The 22,206-nt window shown below is 33.0% G+C and overlaps 6 protein-coding genes across 6 annotated transcripts; 1 reads left to right on the top strand and 5 right to left on the bottom strand.

The window, feature by feature from the left end:
* Nucleotides 1–191: 191 nt before the first annotated feature.
* Nucleotides 192–4,006, bottom strand: PHT3;1 (phosphate transporter 3;1). Its single transcript, XM_012211943.3, has 6 exons — nucleotides 3,578–4,006; nucleotides 1,959–2,320; nucleotides 1,837–1,880; nucleotides 919–1,133; nucleotides 692–816; nucleotides 192–608 (listed from the first exon to the last, which is right to left on the bottom strand). The coding sequence occupies exons 1-6, from the start codon at nucleotides 3,878–3,880 to the stop codon at nucleotides 548–550; spliced, it is 1,110 nt and encodes a 369-aa protein (XP_012067333.1). The 5' UTR covers nucleotides 3,881–4,006; the 3' UTR covers nucleotides 192–547.
* A 4,558-nt stretch (nucleotides 4,007–8,564) lies between these two features.
* On the top strand, nucleotides 8,565–10,008 carry LOC105630374 (uncharacterized). Its single transcript, XM_012212175.4, has 2 exons — nucleotides 8,565–8,935; nucleotides 9,213–10,008. Exons 1-2 carry the CDS (start codon nucleotides 8,839–8,841, stop codon nucleotides 9,995–9,997), a joined length of 882 nt encoding a protein of 293 aa, XP_012067565.1. The 5' UTR covers nucleotides 8,565–8,838; the 3' UTR covers nucleotides 9,998–10,008.
* Nucleotides 10,009–10,303: 295 nt separating this feature from the next.
* On the bottom strand, nucleotides 10,304–12,956 carry LOC105630198 (Tetratricopeptide repeat (TPR)-like superfamily protein). Its single transcript, XM_020677897.3, has 2 exons — nucleotides 11,682–12,956; nucleotides 10,304–11,525 (listed from the first exon to the last, which is right to left on the bottom strand). Exons 1-2 carry the CDS (start codon nucleotides 12,615–12,617, stop codon nucleotides 10,482–10,484), a joined length of 1,980 nt encoding a protein of 659 aa, XP_020533556.1. The 5' UTR covers nucleotides 12,618–12,956; the 3' UTR covers nucleotides 10,304–10,481.
* Nucleotides 12,957–13,749: 793 nt separating this feature from the next.
* LOC105630199 (uncharacterized) lies at nucleotides 13,750–14,330 on the bottom strand. The gene has a single exon (XM_012211946.4). It carries the CDS (start codon nucleotides 14,231–14,233, stop codon nucleotides 13,889–13,891), a length of 345 nt encoding a protein of 114 aa, XP_012067336.1. The 5' UTR covers nucleotides 14,234–14,330; the 3' UTR covers nucleotides 13,750–13,888.
* Nucleotides 14,331–15,541: 1,211 nt separating this feature from the next.
* MEF14 (Phosphoglycerate mutase family protein) lies at nucleotides 15,542–19,028 on the bottom strand. Its single transcript, XM_012211947.4, has 2 exons — nucleotides 18,218–19,028; nucleotides 15,542–16,661 (listed from the first exon to the last, which is right to left on the bottom strand). The coding sequence occupies exons 1-2, from the start codon at nucleotides 18,785–18,787 to the stop codon at nucleotides 15,984–15,986; spliced, it is 1,248 nt and encodes a 415-aa protein (XP_012067337.1). The 5' UTR covers nucleotides 18,788–19,028; the 3' UTR covers nucleotides 15,542–15,983.
* Nucleotides 19,029–20,499: 1,471 nt separating this feature from the next.
* LOC105630375 (chaperone protein ClpC2, chloroplastic) lies at nucleotides 20,500–21,999 on the bottom strand. Its single transcript, XM_089722516.1, has 5 exons — nucleotides 21,928–21,999; nucleotides 21,629–21,814; nucleotides 21,134–21,349; nucleotides 20,832–20,956; nucleotides 20,500–20,671 (listed from the first exon to the last, which is right to left on the bottom strand). The coding sequence occupies exons 1-5, from the start codon at nucleotides 21,997–21,999 to the stop codon at nucleotides 20,500–20,502; spliced, it is 771 nt and encodes a 256-aa protein (XP_089578642.1).
* Between the last annotated feature and the right edge of the window lie 207 nt (nucleotides 22,000–22,206).

Consider the following 22,206-nt stretch of genomic DNA (forward strand, 5'->3'; position numbering starts at 1 on the left):
GTTTTGATTCTATTAATTTGGGAAAGATATTGTTGATGGATTCACATCAATTCTATGGGCAAACAGAAACATTTACCCACAACCAGAACACTATAGCCAGCAAATATGAATAAATTACTGATGAAGTAATAATAATAATAATAATAATAATAATAAAGAGGCATTCAAGGCCAAAAACTAATGCGTCCACATAGCAAAAATGTGTATTCTCATATAGCAAAAGCATCGCAAGAAATGCGGACAGAACAGAATATATCCCCCCATCTGCCCATTATTTTTGGTTGTCTTTGACAGGGGATACTGTGGATCCTAACATCAAAATGAAATTCATATGAGATCTAACTAGCAAAATGTATTCATTATAGAAGGATGAAAACAAAACCATCCTTCTGCATACAAAATTAGTCAAAATGACAAAAATTGAAGCAATAACTGAATGCAAAAGAATAATCTTCAACTTGAGAGTCGTTAATCCTATGTTTATTAACCTATAGATTTCCCAGCTTCCACAAAACACCACAAAAGATAATTCTTCTTATCTCCAAATTTACACCTTTGCAAGCTCAGTTGCGGCAGGAGCAGGAGGAGCAACACCACCAGTTGTAGGCCTGAAAATGACATCAGAGCCCATTAATATGACATACCAGATCAAGTAACAAAAAGTGATAAAACGATCATCCACAATACTTACAATCCCACAAAAACTTTGAATGCATCATAGATACCCCATTGGGCTCCGGTAAGAGTACCAATCATGACAATACGGAGAGGAAGTCCACGGGTAAACAGGCCCCACAAACCTAGCTTCTTCACAGCCTGAAAAAAAGGGGAAAAAAAAAAAAAAGAATTGGTAACAATAAAAGCATGTAGTGTTTAATTTCCAGATAATCACCAAAAAAAAAAAAAAAAAAAACTCACATCACCAACAGTTGCGCCTTTAGCATTGTTGAGGAAAGAGACAAGATTATCAGCAGGATGAGATACAATAGCACAGAAAACACCAGCAACATAACCACCAGCAAAACTAATACCCAGCTGTACGGGTTTGCTGCATTGGTCCTTTGGTGTCGGGATGGCATGCTTGTAAATCATCTCAACAATGGTCTCAAAAGATGCAAACTTCATCATTGTGTCTGCAATAAAAGCATTTTTGATCATATGAATTGCCAGAAACAACTAACTCCACCATTGTTACAAAAAATGAAGGCCTCAAATGGTTAAGGAAACCATAAACGGGAAGAAATGAAAATGCATAGATACTGAGATCCTTATCAATGAAAACAGAACCTTACAGGCATAGGCATTTCTATTCACAAGTTACTAAATGCAATCACAGTGTATACAATGAAAACAGATGCATAGAGGCATAGGCATTTTTGTTCATGATTTACTAAATGATATCACAGTATACACAATCATAATGCATACAATGAAATTTTAGATGTTTCTCTTGAAAAATAAATAGATCAAGACATTATCAGTTGAAAGTTGGCCAAATATCATATTCACAATTTAGTAGGCTGCTTCACCCTGGCTTGCCCGCTTTGAACATATAGTACTGTGGACTAGAGTGCTCTTGTGCTAAAAAAATTTTCCCCCTTTCAGTTCTTAAAGGATTAACAAGTTCCAAACTAATCACTACCTACTCAATACATGTCCTAAAAATATTATAAAGCAATCAATTTTACTACAATAACATGCCTTAGGATAATGACTAATAAAACATGATAGAAGAAAGGATATCACAAATACGGAACAGGAGAAATTGCAAAATGATGATTATCAACTTTCTTTGATGCACAATAAGAAAAAATAAAATGGAAGTAGATGACTTACATGGAATTTGACGCCCCCAAAGAGGAACAATACCTTTGTACAACCTGAAAAATTCCGACAGGTCATTTACAGATTAACATAACACAGCAAATTCAGTATTTTTATGAACTTCATAATCATACCCTAATGTGCCCTCAGATCTAACAAATTTGGGAAGCCCATCTGCCAAGCCTCTAGCAAAACCAGGCTGAGTTTGAACTCGAACCTTTACTGCCTCAAAAGGACAAAGGGCAACATCTGCAATAACCTCAGCAGATGCAGAACCAGCAAGATAAATCAAGGTCTTGTACTTGGCAGCGTACTCTGGCCCAGCAATATCAGAGTAGTATTTCTTGAAAAACTCATAGAATCCAAATTTGCAGGCACCCTGAGCACTATAGCCAAGGAGGGTAGGCACCCAACCCCTGAAGAAGCCTCTAACACCCTGCTCCTTGAGAAGAACTCCAAAACCAGATGAGATGCTTTTGTACTTTGCAGGATCAATCTGGAAAACACCCACCATCACCATTGTAGTTTATGACATCCAAAATACAAGTATGATGAGTCAAATCAAATCGTCCATGTTTGGTTGCTAAAAAAGCAAACTACATGAAATAAATACCCCATCCACCCCAAAATAATTGTCCATATTACTAATTTGGGCTGTCACAAATAAATTGTCCACTCTTCTATTTTAATTAGAAGTTTATTTTGCCAACAATATCCTCCAAATAATTCACATTGATTTGATGCACTTTTCCACTAAAGGGTAAAACTGAAAACTAAGTCAATGACTTCTTCTCCATAAACTCTCAAAGAGTTATATGAACCCTGAAGTAAAACTTTGAACATTGAATAATTTACTGCAATGCTGATAACAAACAATAGGACGTTATATCAATGACCATACATTGCACTGTGATGACCAAAAAAAAAAAATTACAATTCTCTATCAAACTCACAAACGACAGTGCGTCAGGGACATAAAATATATACAGGTCCAGCCTGTGAAAAACCATTGTCAACTGGGTATGCTACAAGTCCATCAGAGTTTATGCAAAGATCCACAGATCCAAAATATCAATTGTTTGCAATTAGCCATATTACCAAGGCAAAGCTCAGGTCAGAGAATTACATTTCAATCTATTCCTGTGCTTAAAAAGAAAAGAAAAAAAAAAGAGGTCCTATACACAGTAAATGATTTTTGCAACACAGTATGATTCAGATCAGAAAATGAAACATTAATACCATCCAAATGAAGAAACAGCCACACCTCGTAGGAAATGAAAAAAAGAAAAAACATAAATAACCATAAAACAAAAGTGCAAAGGAATATAACAGTTCCTGTCTCAAAAGTAAAAACACAAGCGGGAATGAAAATAATTTGTAAAAATTCATAAAAGAAACTTCTGCTTACAGATCTCTTGAAAAGTCTAAAGAGCAGATACACAAATTAAGAAAAGAAACTTATTACAGTTAAACGGAGATCTGATTACGATCTAAGAATAAAGCGATCAAGTAAAGCAAAAACGACATATAAATCTCAAAACAATCGCCAAAGCTAAAAAAACTACGCCAAACGGAATCGAAGACGAAAACAATCAAATTAAAGCAACAAAAGGCAGCTAAATCACAAAACAATCTTATCAAAAAGAGATCATCAAAAACCAAATACAGATCTTATCAACCACATAGAACACCAAAATCAAGCAAAAAAGGCAGCTAAATCACAAAAAAAATCACAGATCTAAAGAAACAATACCTGCATATTGCACTTAACAAGGTCAAGAGGTGTGACGGCCATGTGAGTAAGTCCACAACTAAGAATACCTCCGGCCGTGCAAGCAGCGTAGAAAGCAGGTGAGTACATCTCTATCTTTCCTGGCTCGCTGGGAGAGGGGATCACAAAGCTACCAGACGTTCTCATAAGTGACGGCGATGAAGAAGGATATGGTTCGACGAGGTTTGAGTGGAGGAGTTTAGAGACAGAGAGGGTTTTTGCAGAGGAAGCGGAGTAGAGGAAGCTAGGGATTAGGGATTGGCGATGAGAATCTGAGAAAGCCATTGCAGAGAAATGAGGAATTTGCTGAAGGAAGCGAGAGAAATGAAGAGAGAGAGCCTTTCTCTGCCTAAGTCCCTCGCTTACCAATGAGGGTGCTTGAGCCGAGTCTCTCCGGCTTTATTGGCCAACCGGCCCTACTGCTGGTACTACTTTCGCGTTCTTTATACGAGATGTTTGAATCACATTATGGCCACTGTTTTCAGCTTATTTACAACTTTAACACTCGACGCGAGTAAAAAAATTGTACTGAACTGGGGATGGTGTTTTTTTTTTAGAGTGTGTTTAGTATTTATGTATTTATTTGGTTGAATTTTTTATAATAAATTTAAATCAAATCATAAAGAGTATTCAAAATCAACTAAATTCAAAATAATAAAGATGAATTCACATTAATAAATTCTTTTTAAACAAAAATACTTAAATGTGAGGTATATAAAAACTAAAAAGTTAAATCACTTTAATCACTAAAAAGTAAATAATTTGATTAATCTAAATTAAAAAAAAAAAAAAAAAACTATATCTATGATTCAGTTTGATTTAGGTGGTTTTCACTTTAAATATCAAAAATCTAACTGATCTTTTATTTTTTTTTTCATATTATTTAAATCAACTTAAATCACTAACTTCTCAACACTATAATTTTGGATCAATTCAAGTGAGTTGGGTGATTGATGAATAACCTTAATAAAAATAACTGATATCAAGAGTAAGTTTATGTGTATAAATTATTTTTAATTAAATAAATGGTTTATTTTTCAACATTATTATTAGCCGTGCTTATCACATGATATGAAAATTTAAGATAACTAATTTGCCATGTTAGTAGTATACGTAGCACGGTTAAAATTGGCTAAAGCCTGCGAATCGCCCGTGATTGATTTATTCGGATATTAATACAAAAAATTGAGGCCTATTTTTAAGACGAGCTTTTTTTTAACTTGCCCTTTTTTTACCAAAGCCTGAGCGGGACGAGCCTAACAGGTTCGCGGGATCCTGCTGTTAAAATAATTTATATATAACTTTAAAATAAAAAAGGGAATAATCCTAATAGAAATTATATTGGACAAACTTTTAGTGGTCTAGGTTTAAGTCTCGGAGATGTTTTCCTCTTTCTTTTTTTTTCCACGTCAAATTCTTTGAATAGACATACAAAATCAATAAAAAATAAAACAAAAGAAAAAAAAAAAAAAAAGATAAACTTTCAAAAAGGACATGTTTAGGTTCGTTTACCAGCTCGCGCTGACCGGGCCGGGCTTGACTATTAGAGGCTCATTTTTTAATGAGCTTTTTTAGCTCCACCGGTTTTGAGATCGAGCCTGTGCAGGCCTATTCGGACAGGCTGTTTTGACAGCACTAAGTTTACACTACATATTCAAATTATGGCAATATTTATTTTTATTTTTTGATACATAAATTACATCAACATTTATGATAAAAAAAATTGTAAATTTTATCACTTATTAGTGGTTAATTTCTCATTTTGTAATATGGACCTCACCATATAAGAAATCACATATGATTATCGAGTCTGACTTAAAAATGCAGTTTGTTAGGTAATTCATAAGAAATTGTAAATGCAGTTTGTTGGTAAATAAATTACATCAACATTTATGATAAAAAAAATTATAAATTTTATTACTTATTAGTGGTTATTTCTCATTGTGTAATATGGACCTCACCGTATAAGATATCACATATGATTATTGAATCTGACTTAAAAAATGCAGTTTATTAGGTGATTTATAAGTAGAAGCGTCTTTGGCGCTAGTGAAAATATCTTAATAAATTTGATATGATAATATTTTCTTTGGAACATGTGAAATTTCACCATATAAATAGATATATAAATTATTTTGCTCATTACATGTCTAAAAAGGGAGTTGAGGCAACAATATTATTTTTTAGCTTGGATATAATCTGATTTGATTTGGTATTATCCTATTTATTACTATGTTGAAGCTTTGCACATATTTATTGGCAAACAAGGGTAGTAATACTTTTTCATATTGACTGAGTTTTAGATCTTTTGGTATTTTAGTATTTGGTTGCTTTTGGTGTGTCAAACCTGCTGCAAATGTGTACTTTGCTTGATAGCTCTCTTTCAACATTTTTCATCTAAAAAATGAATTTGGATGGTTGGTGTTGCTACATAATTATTAAACATGTTAAATTTGAGGTTCAATTAACCTAAAATGTTAAATTTGATCTTTTAATCATTTCAATACTTAAATTGGCTTAAAATGTCAAATATGATATTTCTATCTAGCTAAATAAGTTTAGAAACCAAATTGATCTTTATTCTTATTATTTATAATATTCGTGAAGTTATTGGTTTTTGTTCCTATTATTTATAATGTTTGTTGAAGTAGTTTTTTACTAGATTTTAGAGTTTGATGGAGCGATTTATAAAACGTAATTACTTTTTAACATTTGATGAGCGCCATTAAGATAACTTGTAGTTACCGAAACAAATAATTTTATTAAATATAATCAATATATGCTAATCAACGGAAAGGAAAATTTTCATTTCAAAATTACATTAAATTATTTATCATTTCAAAAATCATATATAGCAATTTGATCTATTTTAACTCCAAAATCATAAACTGGTTTTATAATCCCATTTTTAAATATTTTAGACCAAACTAAATTATGAAATTCAAAAATCATAATTTTAAATATATTTAATTGATTCGGAATAATTCGAGTGGTTTGGGCATATAAACATTATATTACTATTCAAAAGTGTAATATAATTGATCTTCCTATCTCTTGTTGAATATACAGAGAGTGAGAGATATGAGTTTGAATTTTCTTTTCGCCATAAAATTTATCATTAATTTAGTAAATATTATTTAAAGGGGACTATCCTTAACGTGTAGCCCTTAACATTGATCAAGGGCTACAGTGCATCTAACAAAAAATTTATTTATTACTACTAGAAGGCGGCTTAAAATACATGAAGAGAAACAAATCTCGGTCAAAAGGAGGGGCAAGATTTGTAATTATGTGAAGCGACGGTGGCATATTGCATAGGCTTTCTGTAAACGACCTGGCAAGAGGAACGGCAGACGCAGGCATATTCCTTGAGATATATTGGAAACATCAATATTAGTCAACTAATTTCGAAATTATGGTAGGTATTTGCATTTTTAAATTGTGAAATTCTCTTTTTTTACTTTTTCTGTTTTTTTTTTTTTTCTAAGATGGTCAAATTATCATTTTGAACAACCGTTTACCTTTCATTTCCTCAACATGAATATTAAATTATGTGTTCTATGTAAAAAAAATAAAAAGGCCGAATATATAATTTTACCCCTAACTTTTATTATTTTATCTTTAATTTGACTAATCAATCATACACGTAAATTTATAAAATTATATATATTAAACACTTAAATTTATAAAATCATTTTATTAAATACTTCTATTTATAAAATTAGATCAATTAAACACCTTAACCCAAATTGATTTTCCTTTTTTTTTTTCGAACTATGAATTATTATCTTAAAAATTATTCTAACTACAAATTATATATATATATTTTACATTTAAAAGCTAAACATCCTAAAAGTAATTGTTGTTAATATGAAAAAATATGTATTATTATTAAAATTTACAACTTTAAATACATAATAAGTCATCCATAAAGGTGTCGTAAGGCTAAAGTTAAAAGTGTCACACGGCTAAAGTTAAAAGTTTAAGGATAAATTTATATATTCAACCAAAAAAGAATTAGTTTTTTTATCAACATGTGTTGCCTATTTAGTCTTTTTATTAACGTGAACAGTGAAAAATCTCATATTCAAATCCTATTAACCTTAAAAGTTTTGCCAATTTAGTGTATCAGCGGAAAAATTAGCTCTATTATATAGCTGACAGTGTTATTTTAACCTATTAAGCCTGTTAATGAATTTTTTTTAAAAAAAAAAGTCTTCTAGTGGCTGAACTACAAGTGTATTATTTATTGGTTTAGTATATAAAAAGTAAAAGTAAAAAAAAAAAAAATGCAAACCACTGAGGTCCTATAGATTAAAGGAATTTAAAAGGAAATGTATATATATTCCATGAATTTTCTAAAGTCCTTAATTTAGTTAAGGAAAAAAATAAATTATAATTCATGAAATTATTATATTACATTATGGCATTAATTCTATTATCTAAAGAAAGTGAAATCTCACCTTAAAGGTGAGATTTTCTTAGTCAATTTTTTTTAATCATGTAAGCTATTTAATTTTATTCTTAGAAAATATTTTAAATTGATTGAATATTTTTTTCAATGAGACCAAGAAATGTAAAATATCATTCATTTTATAAATTATGAATCACATTTCATCAAGAGAAAATAATAATTGGGTCCCTAAATTCTATCCTAATTAATACTTGAGAACTTTGGTTTTCAAAAACTAATTTCGAGATCCATAAATTTTTATTCCATTAACATAAAGTTTTTTCCATTCAAAATCAATGTTTTTTTTTTTTTTTTTCCATCGAATGAATATAGATATGGATAAATTTTAACAAGTTTCCTATAGTAATTCTTAGTATGTGATAATGAAATTAATTTATATTTCCAAATATATTTGAATCCACTTCTGAAAATAGTAAATCAGATTCAGAAGCCAATACCATTTTCAAAGAAATCCATAATAAAATAAAAAATAAAAATCCAAACAAGGACTAACTATTTTTTTATTCAAACCTTGACACTAAAGCATTCTCTTGAAAGTTAGGAAAATCGAAAGAGTAATATCACCTTATTAAAGGATGCATTCGTGTTGGAATCAAATGTTGTGATAATGAATCTCTCTCTATATATATTCACAGACAGACACACACAAGGCAGGCAAAGATTGTGCATTCTCCTACATTTTAGACTTCCAAAATTCTTGACGTTTATATTTTGTTTTACTTTGTTCTGCTCTGAAAGCAAAATTGTACCTTGACAAAAGAATCCTGTAATGGAGAACCATGGAGCTTCATCTTCTTGTTCTTTGGCTCGAGGTAAGAACCATGATATTGCCCAGCAATCTCAATGGCTTCAGCTAACTCTATCAGGTCAGTTTTGTGTGTTTTCTTTATTTGCTTATGCGATATATTAAACTAGCCGCGGAAAGATGAAGGGAAGGTAGAGGAGAATGTGGAAAAATAATCGACACTTGATGATCTCAAAGTATAATGTAGTTTAAAACTTAGAATTTAGATCAAGGAAGTTTTCTTTTTTCTCTAACTGTAATCAAAGAGAAAAATGGAACAGTTTTATCATGTTCTCTTTCATATTCCTTATGCTTTACTTTGTACAATCTTTTTTTTTTTTTTCTCTGTATATATGCAGACTCGAACAGAAGAATGAGGGCAACGATGAGCCTTCTGGAAGAACATGAGAATTCTTCAGTAAGAGATGAGATTTATTTCAAGCGGAGGCAGGATCTCTTTCTAATGCTGGAAGAGCTAAATGATTCTTACTGTTCTTTGGCAGAAAAATATGATCATTTAAGGTTTAAATTCAATAATGTAACTGATTCAGGAACCATACCTTCTTCATCCTCTAATGCTGACACCAAGAGAAGACTTTTAGGGAGTTCGAATGATTCCCCATTTGATCTTTTTGATTCCTGTGTCGAATGCAATTCCATTCGCGGCAATCCTCATGTAGATTGTGACAACACTAATTTTGACTTTGAATACCTGAACAAGCTAATAGCAGAATTGATGTCAACTGAGCCACACAACAAGAAAATGAAAATGAAAATTGAAATTAGAGAAAATCTTTGTTATGAAAAAGCAATAGATCTGTGTGACAAGGAAGATATCCATATTACGATGGATGATTATCAGTTGGTTCATGAACAGGTGAATCCATGGTCTGAACTCAAGCATCAAGCTACAAAACTAATGGAGGAAAATCTACAGCAGCTCATAGAGTTGGCAAGGAGAAATATTGAAAAGAGAGTGATCATTAATAAGCTCCGGTTTCAGCTGGAACAGCTAAAGGGTGAGAACAGGGCCCTGCAAAGTTCTATTAGTTGCTTAAAAGTTGGAGGGAAGAGTAACCAACTTCAGATATCAAAATTTAGACGACTGTTTTCAGTTAAGCGGTTTCGACTGGGATGTTCATGATTAGACACTTTCAGTTGTTGCCTTTTCAGGTTCGACAAACACTATGGCTGACACAATTCCAGTCTCTAACATCAAAAGTGTAAACCGGCTGTGGGTTGATTTTATGAAGCAGATGTCCTCTTAAGTAATTTCTGATGTGTTCTGATCAAAAGAGTAAATAGTAAAAAGACCACATACTTATCTCGTTATTTCTATAGCAGAACTTCATTTGTATTTAGAAATCATCTTCGGCAGTTTCAGTAACCATTGAATCAGAAAAACAATTGAGGCACAGCTAATCTTTGAAGCAAATATATGAACCTTGAGTAGACCTTCGAAAATAGTTTGTATTTCAGATGAATTATCACAGGTATTTCTTGCATTCAACAGAAATTGGACAGCACATCTATAGTTCCCCAATTCCTAGCTATAAGTTTGTTGATGTTGATCCAGCCGAAGATAACCATTAAATTGTCTTAAATAGCTATAATCTTATTCTTATGTGTCACCAATAATCTCCACAAGTACACAATCCATCCTTGAAGTGATGAAATCGCTTTGAGTCTCTTACCACAATTTCTCGATCAACAATCTTGGAAATAAGCTTAATGACAGTATGACAATCACCACAGACCCTAAGATTTTTAATGATATGAATTCTTGAACCAGGAAATGAATTGATGACTCCAAAGGCAACAGCCAACTTCTCACTGTGAACTCGCAGGGTCATTTCTTTCTCTTCCTCGTCAACATCACGAAGGACTGAATCCATATTAGGTACATACCCAGCTTGTTGCAGTTTCACATATAGTTCATCCAAGAACCTGTAGATCTTCTCACATTCAGGATGCTCTTTATCTCCAACCAAGAATACATGCACTCTGCCCTTAAGTTCAACCAAACTGAATCCAGGTGGTTTAACAAGTCCACGATCTTGCACAAGGACTCTCATCTTTTCAACATCCTTCCATCTTCCAGCATCGGCATATATATTTGAAAGTAAGATATAATATCCACAATTACTTGGGTCTAGCTCAAACAATTCTCCAGCAGAAATCTCTGCCAGCTCCACATTTTTGTGAATTCGACAAGCTGCAAGAAGAGAACCCCATAGTACGAAATCAGGCTTTGCTGTCATCCCCTTTATCATATGATAAGCTTCATTGAGATGACCAGTACGCCCAAGGAGATCAACCATGCAACCATAATGCTCAACCCCAGGTTCTACATTAAATTGATGCTTCATTGCATTGAACCAATACCGGCCTTCATCTAACAGACCAGCATGGCTACAAGCAGCTAGAACTGAAATGAAAGTAATGTAATTTGGTTTGACCCCGACCTTTATCATCATGTAGAAAACTTCCAAAGCTTCTCTTGCACAGCCATGCATTCCATAGCCAGCTATCATCGCAGTCCACGATTTCACATTCTTCACCTGCATACCATTAAATGCTTTCCTAGCCATTTCAACTCGCCCACATTTGCTATACATGTCTATGATAGAGGTACCCACAATTACATTATCATCAAAACCCAGCCTTATTACCTGTTACAAAAGATCAATAAATCCAAAACTAAGAATATATCTCTGATTGTATCCAAATATATTTGAATAACATTCAAACATAATATATACAGATTGGTTAATGGAATGAATAACCATTAATATGGGGGAGGAGGAAGAAAATTGAGCAGAGAATACCTGATCATGTATGCACTGCCCCATACGCAGAGCCCCGGAATGTGCACAAGCTAGCAACAAAGAAGACAATGTAAATGCGTTGTATTTGACATCACCATCCATTATCATCCCATGAAAAGTTTGAAAAGCCTCACTGGATAAACCATTTTGGGCATAAACAGCAATCATAGAATTCCAAGAAACTGCATCCTTATTAATTATACCATCGAACACATTTTTAGACGAAGCCATCTCACCACACTTTGCATATGCATCCAACAACGTATTCTCAACTCCTATGTCTTTATCCAATCCTCTCTTCACCACAAACCCATGAATTCCCTCAATCACTCCCGCCCTCGGAACACGGGAACACGCCGATAAAACAGAAACCATAGCAACTGAATCCATAAAAACCTCATCGTTTCTCTCACTCTCTTCAATCAAGAACTCCTTAAAAAGCAATAACGCTTCATGGGCATTGCCGTTTTGAACGTACCCAGTAATCATCGAGGTCCATGACACAATGCTTCTCTGAGGAATTTCATCGAACAGGATTTTTGCATCATTTAAACGCCCACATTTCGAGTACATATCAATCAAAGCTGAAGACACAAAGAAATCTGATTCGAAACCAAAAACCAGAGCCTGTTGATGGGCCTGTTTGCCCGAGTGAAGATCAAGAACAGCCGAGCATGCTTTAATCGTGCAAGGGAAAGTGAAGCGATTAGGTTTGAGATTGAGTTTTCGCATCGACGAGAAAGCTCGAAGAGACTCGAGTGAGTCGCCTCCGCGAGCCAACTCGGCGATGAGTTCGTTCCAGGAGAAGACATTGGTCTTTTCGAAGTATTTGTCGAACCAGGTTTTGAGGTTAGAGTTGACTGTTGTTGAATAATTGTGTTCATGGACTTTGCTATGGACTCTGAACAGGAGTGTATTAGAAATTGGGATCTTCATTCATTCTTTTGATTGAATTAGTAGTTCATCTTCTTTTAAAAACCCAAAGTAGTTTAGTTTGGGTTTTGGAGGGAATGCTTCTGCGCGTGATTAACAATTAGCGAATGGATTTCTTCTAACATAACTGTGTTTTGACCCTTAAAACACTTTTTTTTTTTAATTATAGGATCCATATTTATCTAATAAAAATAAGATTTGTTCTATACGGAGTTCATCTTGAGCGCAGAGAACTCACATCCCTTAAACAAGAAGACGAGAATTCAATCTTTGTTAATGGAAAAAATGGAAAAGTTTCTGCTAAGAGCGGATCCTTCTATAGACCTGACAGTTGCCAGCAGGATTATACTGAGCTTACACATCCTGTTAAACCAAAAATAATATAATACCCGTGATATTTATTATTGAGTCATTTCATCTAACAACTATTTGCTATTTAGTCTTTCCATCCAACAAACATTTTAAATATCAAAATGATATTTATACTAAAAAAAACAATGATATTTGATTATTTAGTCCTTCATATTTAATATAATATTATTATTTGATTCATCATTTATACTATTGAATTACTCCTCTTTCCACAAATATAAATCTTTTTAAAATAGTTTTTTATCCATAAATATTTATTGCTTTGAAAATATGAATCAATTTTTTTAATTTTACCTATATATATATATATATATATATATATAAACACTAACAATTTATACAATTTTCTAAAATCATTTTTATCCAATTAATAAAATGCGATAAAAGTAATATTGTCAAATTAATGAAAATTTTATTATAATTTAAAAAAATTAATTACTTTAGTCACCGTATAAATAATTTGACCGACTTTAGTAAGATGAAGCACTGTTTAGTTTTTTTCTTAATAATAAAAATGATACTTTTTGCACAAAAAATTAAATAGTTTAAACACACAAAGACATAGCCCGGTGCTAAGTATATATACAATCTGATAATAAATTCAGATGCGAATCCATTCGATACTAAAAAAAAAGAAAAAAATGAAAAAAGAAACTAAATGTAAAAAAGAATGAATATTATAATCATGAATGAAACCGAAGGTCGAAATGGTTATTAAAAATATCAGGTTTTATACCACAGTATCTACAGCCTAGATCCATCATCCATGAACAATAGCTTTTCTTTCATTAATGTCAAGGCTAATCAAACTAACAATACATATATAATAATCATATCACAAATGAATTCATACAATATGATCTCTCTCACACAAATAATTCTATACTTCAATTCAAAATTTCTTAAACAAAATAAACTATTCTAACTACAAATATAACAGAAATTCCAAAACAAAATACTGCAACATAACCATTGAGCTTTACTGAATTTGACGAATTCTTCCCTAAAAACTCACCGGAGCTCGGCACCGGAGCTAATCCTTCCGGAGGATCTGCAGAACTCAGAGGCCACTCTTCGGTAGGAGAAGGGAAGAATGAGGACATATTAGGGGCAGTAACATATGGTAAAACAGCAGGAGAAGCTGTAATTACAGGCTCACTGGCAAGGGAAAGCGCATTAGAGAAGAGAATAATAATAAAAATTGATAGAGAAGTGGAGGAAATTTTGAAGGAAGCCATAAAATGCATTTTGGAAGTGAATTTCTTTCCAGATATATTTTTCAGGGTTTGAGAGATTGAAGAAGGTTAAGAGAAATATATATATATATATATATATATATATATATATATATATATGTGTGTGTAAATATTAGTTGCATGATATCACGGGATAGATAGCGGTAGATTTAATTCTGCTTGGCTTTTGCCTTTATGGCCTTATTTATATGAATTATTTTGTTGCCTTTTGATTTTTGTCTTGTGTTGTTTGTATTTTATTTTAAGGGTCAATCATGTCATTAGTAAGATTCTTTTCTATGTGCTTGTGAGTACCAATTAGATTGTCATAATTACTGTATATTTGTAGTGTTCATATTAAAAATTAAATTATAAAATAATTATTGAGTCATGCTAAATGGCCGAAACAATTACGGTCTAAAATATTCTCAACAGATTATATCCGCGTTATACATAAAGTTTTTTTAGAATTTTACCTCACTAGAGTAAGTTGACCAACTATATTTGTCAATGATTTTTTTTCTTTTTTAATTTAGAAAAAATAATTTTATTTTAATTTAATTGAAAGAAAAATAAATTTTAATATAATGAATGGAAATTGAGGGTATAATATAAAACAAAGGTATGGTCACTTCACATGCTAAGTTTGGATTGTATTTGCAGTAGGGGAAAAGGATCCAAATGAATCTGTCATTGACATTGTCATGCATGTGCTCTTTACCCCCATGTCCATGTGATTACCTAATTTATAAATAAATGCCAATAGTGATGTAACTTTTAACCAACACCTTTCCTTTTGAGCATTTAAGCTCTTGGCAAGTGTAAAAGTTTAATGAAAGAAAGATCAAAAGAAATTTGAATATATAAAAAGTAGCACATCATCATTCATCATTCATCATCTTAGGAAAGACCAAAATGCTATCAAAATAATTAAGTTATTTGAAAAATCTGAGTTTCTAAATAAATAAGCTCCCTATCAATTTCGCCAATCATCAACAAAGGAAAAGAGGGAAATAAGAAAGAAAAGAAAGGGTAAAGTCCCAAGTAAAGATGCCCAAAATGTTTTAAACTTTTGAGCTGTTTTTCCCTTATGGCATCGTTATCTGCATGGCTACCGGTCGGTTTGAATTGAAACCGTACCGCAACAGACCCGCAAAAAAGGGATTAAAAGAGTTTAGTTTAGGACCGAAATGGGTCCTAAACAGGGTCTGCTATATAAAACTTGTCTCCATTCTGCTTCATTTTTAGCTAAAATTTAGAAAAATAAACTAGGTTGATACTGAAAAATTAAAAGTACACTTCAAGATAGACTTCTGCAAATTCAGAAATTGAAATTGTCTTGTTATAATCATAAATGATTTAACAGACATATCTCAGTGGTTGTTGGGTTCAAATGGTAATGAAACAGGAAAATTACAACATAAAATTTCTTCCGTCTAAAATAACTTATTTTCTTCCTATTACATGAAAAAAAAAAAACATTATCTTTCACTCTACAATAACAATACTTGTAATGTAAATGCTACAAATCAAAAGAATCACCCAATACAAATATCCAACTCCCAAACTGAATCTTCCTTTTCTTTGAAGGTAGTGAGTCTGTAAAAATAAATATTTCAAAACAAATACAACAGGTTGTATAATTAACGATTCATGTGAAATCACAAGTTGCTGTATCGTCCAAAACTGGATTGGCCCAGTAATTAACAGCTCATCATTCCGTCAGCGACTCCAGGTAAGGCTTTCATTCAAAATGCTCTGGTTAAAGCAGCCTGAGATGTGCAGTATCATTCAAACGTTTTATCTGCCAACCAGTTTTCCAAGAATGCTGCAATATTGTCACTGAAGAATCTTCTATGCAAATCTTATGTGACATTACTGGGCTGCAACCCAGGAGGCCTGTAAGGAGACACTTAATAGGAATTGAATGACTGAAAACGCCAATACATGAAGAAATGGAAGATAAGCTCCTAACACTTAAATTATGGAGTGAATTTTGATGGTTGGTTTCCCTGGAAGATATCTCATCCTCACCCTCGTGATTGCCGGTGGTAGTCACATACTGTAGTCTGCTCTTACCAGATTTCTTCCTTGAAAGCCCAGGTCGATGCCTATGAAGCATATCCCATTGTTGTGAAAGTAGAGCAGGTGGATCTCTGTCATGAGAAAATTGGCTCTCATTTTGATGGTGCAAGGAGAAATCTGTTCTCAACTTTTCGGGCAGTCCGAGGACTGTCCCATTTAAGAATTGAACCATCCTAAATTCCACTTGCCTAAGTGATTCTCCAGACGGTGCACAAAAATCAGGCTGCAAACTTTCAATCAAGTTCAGAACTTCAGATGTATAGATTTCTGAACAGGGGCACCCCTCCCAGTGCCCCAGACTCATCTCTACAAGAGCATCTGACGATTGTATTTGTTCCTCTGCAAAATTCATTTCCTGCATGATTTTATATGTAGACAATTTGTTCAATTGAATAATGCAAGTAAAGATGCATATAGGGTATTCCTAATAATATCAAAGCTCCTAGATTTATCATGAGATGATAAATAAATAACATCGAAAATCACAAACAACTAACAACAATCAGAAACTGAAATCCATCATGGCCATATCATATGTAAAATCATAGCAATTTCATCACATATGACTAGCCTTAACTCCCAATCACTTGAAGTCTTCATAGATGTTGCAATAGTCAACCATTTGGAGTCAGCAACTTGAATAGTCCTTAGAGTTCACTTACCAATGGGACTTATCTATCAATAAATCATAGACTACCATTCTCCTCCTCTTACCACCACCTTCCTCAAACTCCTCGTAAGCTCCTTTGATATTTGCAGTATCTTCAACTGCCATGCTACCTCTCTTCCTACTTCATTTGATATTTTTGATATTTCGATGACATTCCCACAAATCTTGCCCTCCTGTCTAGCAAACAATCATTTCATTTCCACCATAGGGTACATGCCTCCCAAGCATCTCAGTATCAAAGAAGAATTGCTATCAAAATGGTCTCTAGATCATTCCTCAAACAGAATGCCAGAATGGCAAAATGATCATACAGCAATAGAGGAGTTTCAACTGCAGAATATGGATAGTGAAGAATAAGTTCTTTGGCATCCTTGCTATGTACACGAGTATACTTAACTTCCACTTATAATTACCAATAGTTACATTTCTTATTCTTTGTCCTGCCCCAATAACCCTATCTTGAATTCATAAGCATGCCAGCATATTTCGTTAGAAAGTTGCAGCATCTATGGTAAACCAGTGAACATAATTGAATAAAAGAATCTAGAAAAGAAATTTGATAGGCAAATCACAATATAGAAGGAAAAGTAATTAGTTGGTACTAGCCGAAGGTTAGGACTTAAATATAGGTTCTGAATTAAATAACAAATTAACAATACAAACATTAACTTCAATTAGTAGACAGCCTTCATTACAAACTTTCCATGCATTTATAGAAGTAGTTTTGATTCTTCATTGGACAAAATATATAGATGGAGAGCACCACTGTAGAGTTGACGAAATAAGGAAAGAAGATATCGTTATTAGTTGTTTTAATTAATACATGCCATGTGATAAAAAGCGAGAGTTTATCAGTAATGCCAATGAGATTGGTTCTATAATGGCAGTAGGGGCACCAAACCTAATCCAAATATTAAGAAAATTAATCTAATTTTAGCAAGTTCAACTTTTCCTATTTGCAAGAAGCATTAGGATTTACAACAAAGCGTTACTTTCTTCCCCATATATCATCAAACTAAATAAAGGTGCAAACTTTCCATCTAAAGCTATATATCTTAAGTTAAATGCCTCACTTTTAAGATTAAAGAGAGCAATATGACTACATATGTAGTAAATATGTAAAGATTTCAATCACTGAAATCAAACGTCAATTCAAAGTTATAGATAGCTATTCAACCGGAATTATTGAATTTTATACTTTAGGGGCAATTACAATTAACTAAACGCCAATTCAAAGTTACCTGACAAACAGAGACCGCCATTGATCTTGCACGATCCAAAGGCGAGGAATAAACCGCATTGAATCTCACTCCTTGCGAGTTCAAGAACACAGCTAAAGCCCTCGCCTGCCGTTTCCCATTCGGCGTCAACGCAGCCGCGTGGCACCTCCCACCAACCAAATCCGGCCTCAAATTAAGGTCGCACTCTCCGTGATTAATCAAAAAAACCTCCGTAACAGTACGATCGTCATCAACACTCACACTGGACGACGAGAAACTCCGCGAGAAAAACGGAGGAGGAGGAGGAAGAGGAGGAGGCGGAGCCAATACATTATAAGGGTCCCAAACCTTGATGGACGGACCCAAACGCGGGGTACCTAGAGAAGAAAGCTGAGGAGAAAGCGGCGATGCGGATGCATGACATGGTAGCATTTCGGGCTCTTGTTCGAGGACTTTCTTGACCAAATTGTTACCATCGATTTCTCTGGTAGCACCTTCACCATGATCGTCGTCTTCGTCTTCTTCTTCGTCTTCTTCCTCACTCTCTTCTTCGTCTTCTTCAGGCACTCGTACGGACTGTGCTGTGCCCATTTAAGGAAAGGCAAAGAATTGAATTTCAATACAAAAATGGGTTGGATTTGAAGTAGGTAGAATTTAGAATTTGAAAGTGCATTGTAAAATCCAAATTGTTTATGTGCTAAATTAGCTTAGTTAGGGTTTGTGGAGAACACAGAGCAAGTAGATTTGATTATGTAAAGTGGGGCTCCAGTAGAAACGGTACGAGATCTATCTATCTATCTGTTGTACTCTTTTGTAATTCTTTTTGCCCTTGTTGGAGGAGATGTTATTATATCATTTTTTACGAGGGAGTAGATCTACTTGTTAGACTGCTCTTTCCCTTGTCGTTCTGTGTGAAAGAGAACATCGGTTATTGTCTGTTTTCCACAAAACGGCACATTTTTCGAGCCGTTTTTATCCGCGGATGATAGGTAAGTATGTTTATGCAATTATGTTCACATTTTCTTCCTCTTTCTTTCTTTGAGAATACATTGTTCTTTTGTTGCTTCATAATACTAGATAAATTTTTATTAATACAAAAAATGTTATCACGAAGAAAATATAAAACCGCTCAATTGTTAAATTTTTTTAAATAAATTTAATTCAAATCAAATATTTCAATACAGTTAATTGGCTAACAGATAAATGGCATCATATAACTTACAGTAATTATGTGAAAAAAAAAATATTAAAATTTCATTATTCAATATAAAAAGAAATTAGCATATGTATAAGATTTTTTTTTTGTTTTTCAGTTTTTAACTAACAGTGAGCTAACACTCATTGGCTCAACTAATTCAGATTTACTCAAAATAAGCCTATAATGAGAGCAAAGCATTCCCTTCCTAATGTATAAAGAGACCTTGTTCTCAGGATTTGAATTTGAAATTTCTTATTAAAAAAAAAAAAAGAGATATATGTCATCCTATATCACCATTCAAATAAATCTTATAAGAAATCTTAACACTCGACGATCAACAACAATAATTAAGCATGGAAATATGACCGTTATATCAATAACTTACGATCAGCAAGAAACTATACATCAAATTAGCAAAGAAAGTTCATTATTGGCAATGCAAAATAATTACTCTACTAATTCAGGTATAACTTAAAATATTTATCTTGGCATCAAATTAATATTTTAAAAAAAAATACTGGCTATTGCGTTATTGAAGCTTCGTTTAAGAAACACAAAATCATTATAATTAATATTCCTCAATCTTCAAAATATGAACATCCATATAAAAGAAATCCTCTCTTCAGCTTCATTCAAAATTCCTTCTATCAAGCCGGACAAGGTCCAGCACCATAACTAGAAGGGAAGATTATTATTATTTTACCCTTGCATTTTGTCAAGATACATGTTCTTTTCCCTGCATTTTAAGAAATATATATGTTTGTCCTTTTCTTCCTCTATTACACTGTTATAACATTTTGCTTTTCCTTGTTAAATACAGAGATTAATTAATAATTTATTTATGAAAAAGGCATGAAAAAATTAATTTAAAATCATAGTTTTAACTAATTAGAATAACAGCCAAACAATAACCTTTAATGTGATTCTTTAACCAAAATAACAAAATTTTTTGAGTTTGTACATAATCACTTCATCAGTACTATTCAAAAATTCAGATCCCAAATTCTTCTTCAGTTAGTCTGCTCCTAGCAAATTCACATTTTCAAAAATAAATTTAATACAAGTCAATATAATAATAGTATCCTTAAAGTCAACATCTTGACCCTCAGTTCATGTTCAGGACCTCCACTGCAATTCCTGTCCCCATTGAGATCACATGCTTTATGTCCTTCACAGTTATTACAGGTTCAGAAAGTGGCAACTTCAATTTTTGCAGTTGAAATCTAGCGCCTGCTTCGTCAATCAAGTCAATTGCGCTATCAGGAAGAAAACGGTCCCTGAAATTAAATCATTTAAAATGATAATTACAAAAATAAATCTCAAGGAATATTGGAAATCAAGAATTTAACATTGGAATTGTTCAAAGTCCGAACCTACGATTTGAACAACTCCAAAAAAAATGACTTCATCAACAGAAAAGGCTAAAGAGAATCTGACCTTGTGTACTTCTTTGATAAACGAACAGCAGCAACTAAAGCATCGGTTTCATATGTAACTTTATGATGAGCTTCATGTTTAGGGCACATCGCTTTTAGTATTTCAATAGCCTCCTCAATTGAAGGCTCAGAAATAAATATGCACATTTTGAAAACATCGTTTGAATGATCTATCTTTCTCTATGTACTCTCTGTATTCCTGCGGTGTAGTTTCAACTATACACTGCACATCTTAAACAAACAAATAATGAGCAATGACAAGAACTATTTGGAAATGCCATTTATGTGTAAATTTAATTATACCTGGAGTCCCCCCCTTTCAATAGCTTCTTTCAATATATTAGCTCCATCTCCGGCTTTACTGCCTGCACCAGCTGCTACAAGGGTATGCAATTCAGAAATGAAAAGAACTATATTTCTAGCTTTCCCACATCCATCCACTGCTTCTATTAGCGTTCTCTCAAATTCATCTGTATTTGAAGTTCCAACAATCATTTGTCTCAAGTCTAGTGCAAGCACCTGATTGAGTTTCAAACAATATATCATTTTAGTAGCATCAACGTAATTGATTCACAACTAATCATTATTATTAAACATGTTTAGTTCACCTAGAAAAAAACATATAAATTCAAATAATTTCATTAGCTTCAAAAAAATTAACTTAGATCAACTTTATTGATTATATCAAGAATCATTCTTAAATATATAAAAATTAGAATCAGATTCCAAACATGCTCTTAAGTCATTTCAGAAATATAGTGTACACTGCATAAAGATATGAGTCCAAATAGAACATACCCTTTTTTCCACAAGTTCTGGAGGAACAATGGAGGTAGCTATCTGATTAGCAAGCCCTCTAACTATAACAGTCTTTCCGACACCAGGAACACCGATAAGACAAGGGTTGTTTTTTCTTGTTTTGCAAAGTATTTGCATTACTCTCTCTATTTCATCTTGCCTTCCAATAAGAGTGTCCAACAGACCCTATTAATAAAGAGGAAAAAGGCAAAACAAGTATAGCAATAATTAATTAAACACAAGCACTGACATACACATATGTTCTAAAATTGATTCGTAATTAGGATTAACAAAATTACCTCTTCTGCCATTTCTGTTAAATCCATGACACATTCATCACGCATTTTTATTCTAATATCTGAGCTCCACATTGCTGCTAATTACTGATCTTACTCACGTTTGCTTGCTAGCCGTTCATTTTATATTGATACCCAAGTTGGTCGTTAGGCTCAGAGGTCATGGGAGCCTTAACCAGATCATAAATTGGAGATTTAGTGTTTTGGGAGAGACCCAGCCATGTCGGTTTCACTTCCCAATTAAGTTGGAGAAATTTAATTAATTAAGACATGGCATTTGCA

Source organism: Jatropha curcas, chromosome 1, assembly GCF_041381405.1.
Source record: "Jatropha curcas cultivar XTBG-Jc1 chromosome 1, XTBG_Jcur_1.0, whole genome shotgun sequence".
NCBI lineage: Eukaryota > Viridiplantae > Streptophyta > Magnoliopsida > Malpighiales > Euphorbiaceae > Jatropha > Jatropha curcas.

What these genes read in the sequence shown, in the direction of transcription:
- LOC105630374 (XM_012212175.4), top strand. Translation starts at nt 8,839, where the DNA reads ATGGAGAACCATGGAGCTTCATCTTCTTGTTCTTTGGCTCGAGGTAAG. An exon ending in GCTTCAGCTAACTCTATCAG is followed by an intron (nt 8,936 to 9,212) that starts GTCAGTTTTGTG and finishes GTATATATGCAG; the next exon opens with ACTCGAACAGAAGAATGAGG.
- LOC105630375 (XM_089722516.1), bottom strand. Translation starts at nt 21,999, where the DNA reads ATGTGGAGCTCAGATATTAGAATAAAAATGCGTGATGAATGTGTCATG. An exon ending in TAACAGAAATGGCAGAAGAG is followed by an intron (nt 21,815 to 21,927) that starts GTAATTTTGTTA and finishes CTTTATTAATAG; the next exon opens with GGTCTGTTGGACACTCTTAT. An exon ending in CAGAACTTGTGGAAAAAAGG is followed by an intron (nt 21,350 to 21,628) that starts GTATGTTCTATT and finishes AAACTCAATCAG; the next exon opens with GTGCTTGCACTAGACTTGAG.
- LOC105630198 (XM_020677897.3), bottom strand. Translation starts at nt 12,617, where the DNA reads ATGAAGATCCCAATTTCTAATACACTCCTGTTCAGAGTCCATAGCAAA. An exon ending in GGCAGTGCATACATGATCAG is followed by an intron (nt 11,526 to 11,681) that starts GTATTCTCTGCT and finishes CTTTTGTAACAG; the next exon opens with GTAATAAGGCTGGGTTTTGA.
- LOC105630199 (XM_012211946.4), bottom strand. Translation starts at nt 14,233, where the DNA reads ATGCATTTTATGGCTTCCTTCAAAATTTCCTCCACTTCTCTATCAATT.
- MEF14 (XM_012211947.4), bottom strand. Translation starts at nt 18,787, where the DNA reads ATGGGCACAGCACAGTCCGTACGAGTGCCTGAAGAAGACGAAGAAGAG. An exon ending in TGGCGGTCTCTGTTTGTCAG is followed by an intron (nt 16,662 to 18,217) that starts GTAACTTTGAAT and finishes AAAATCATGCAG; the next exon opens with GAAATGAATTTTGCAGAGGA.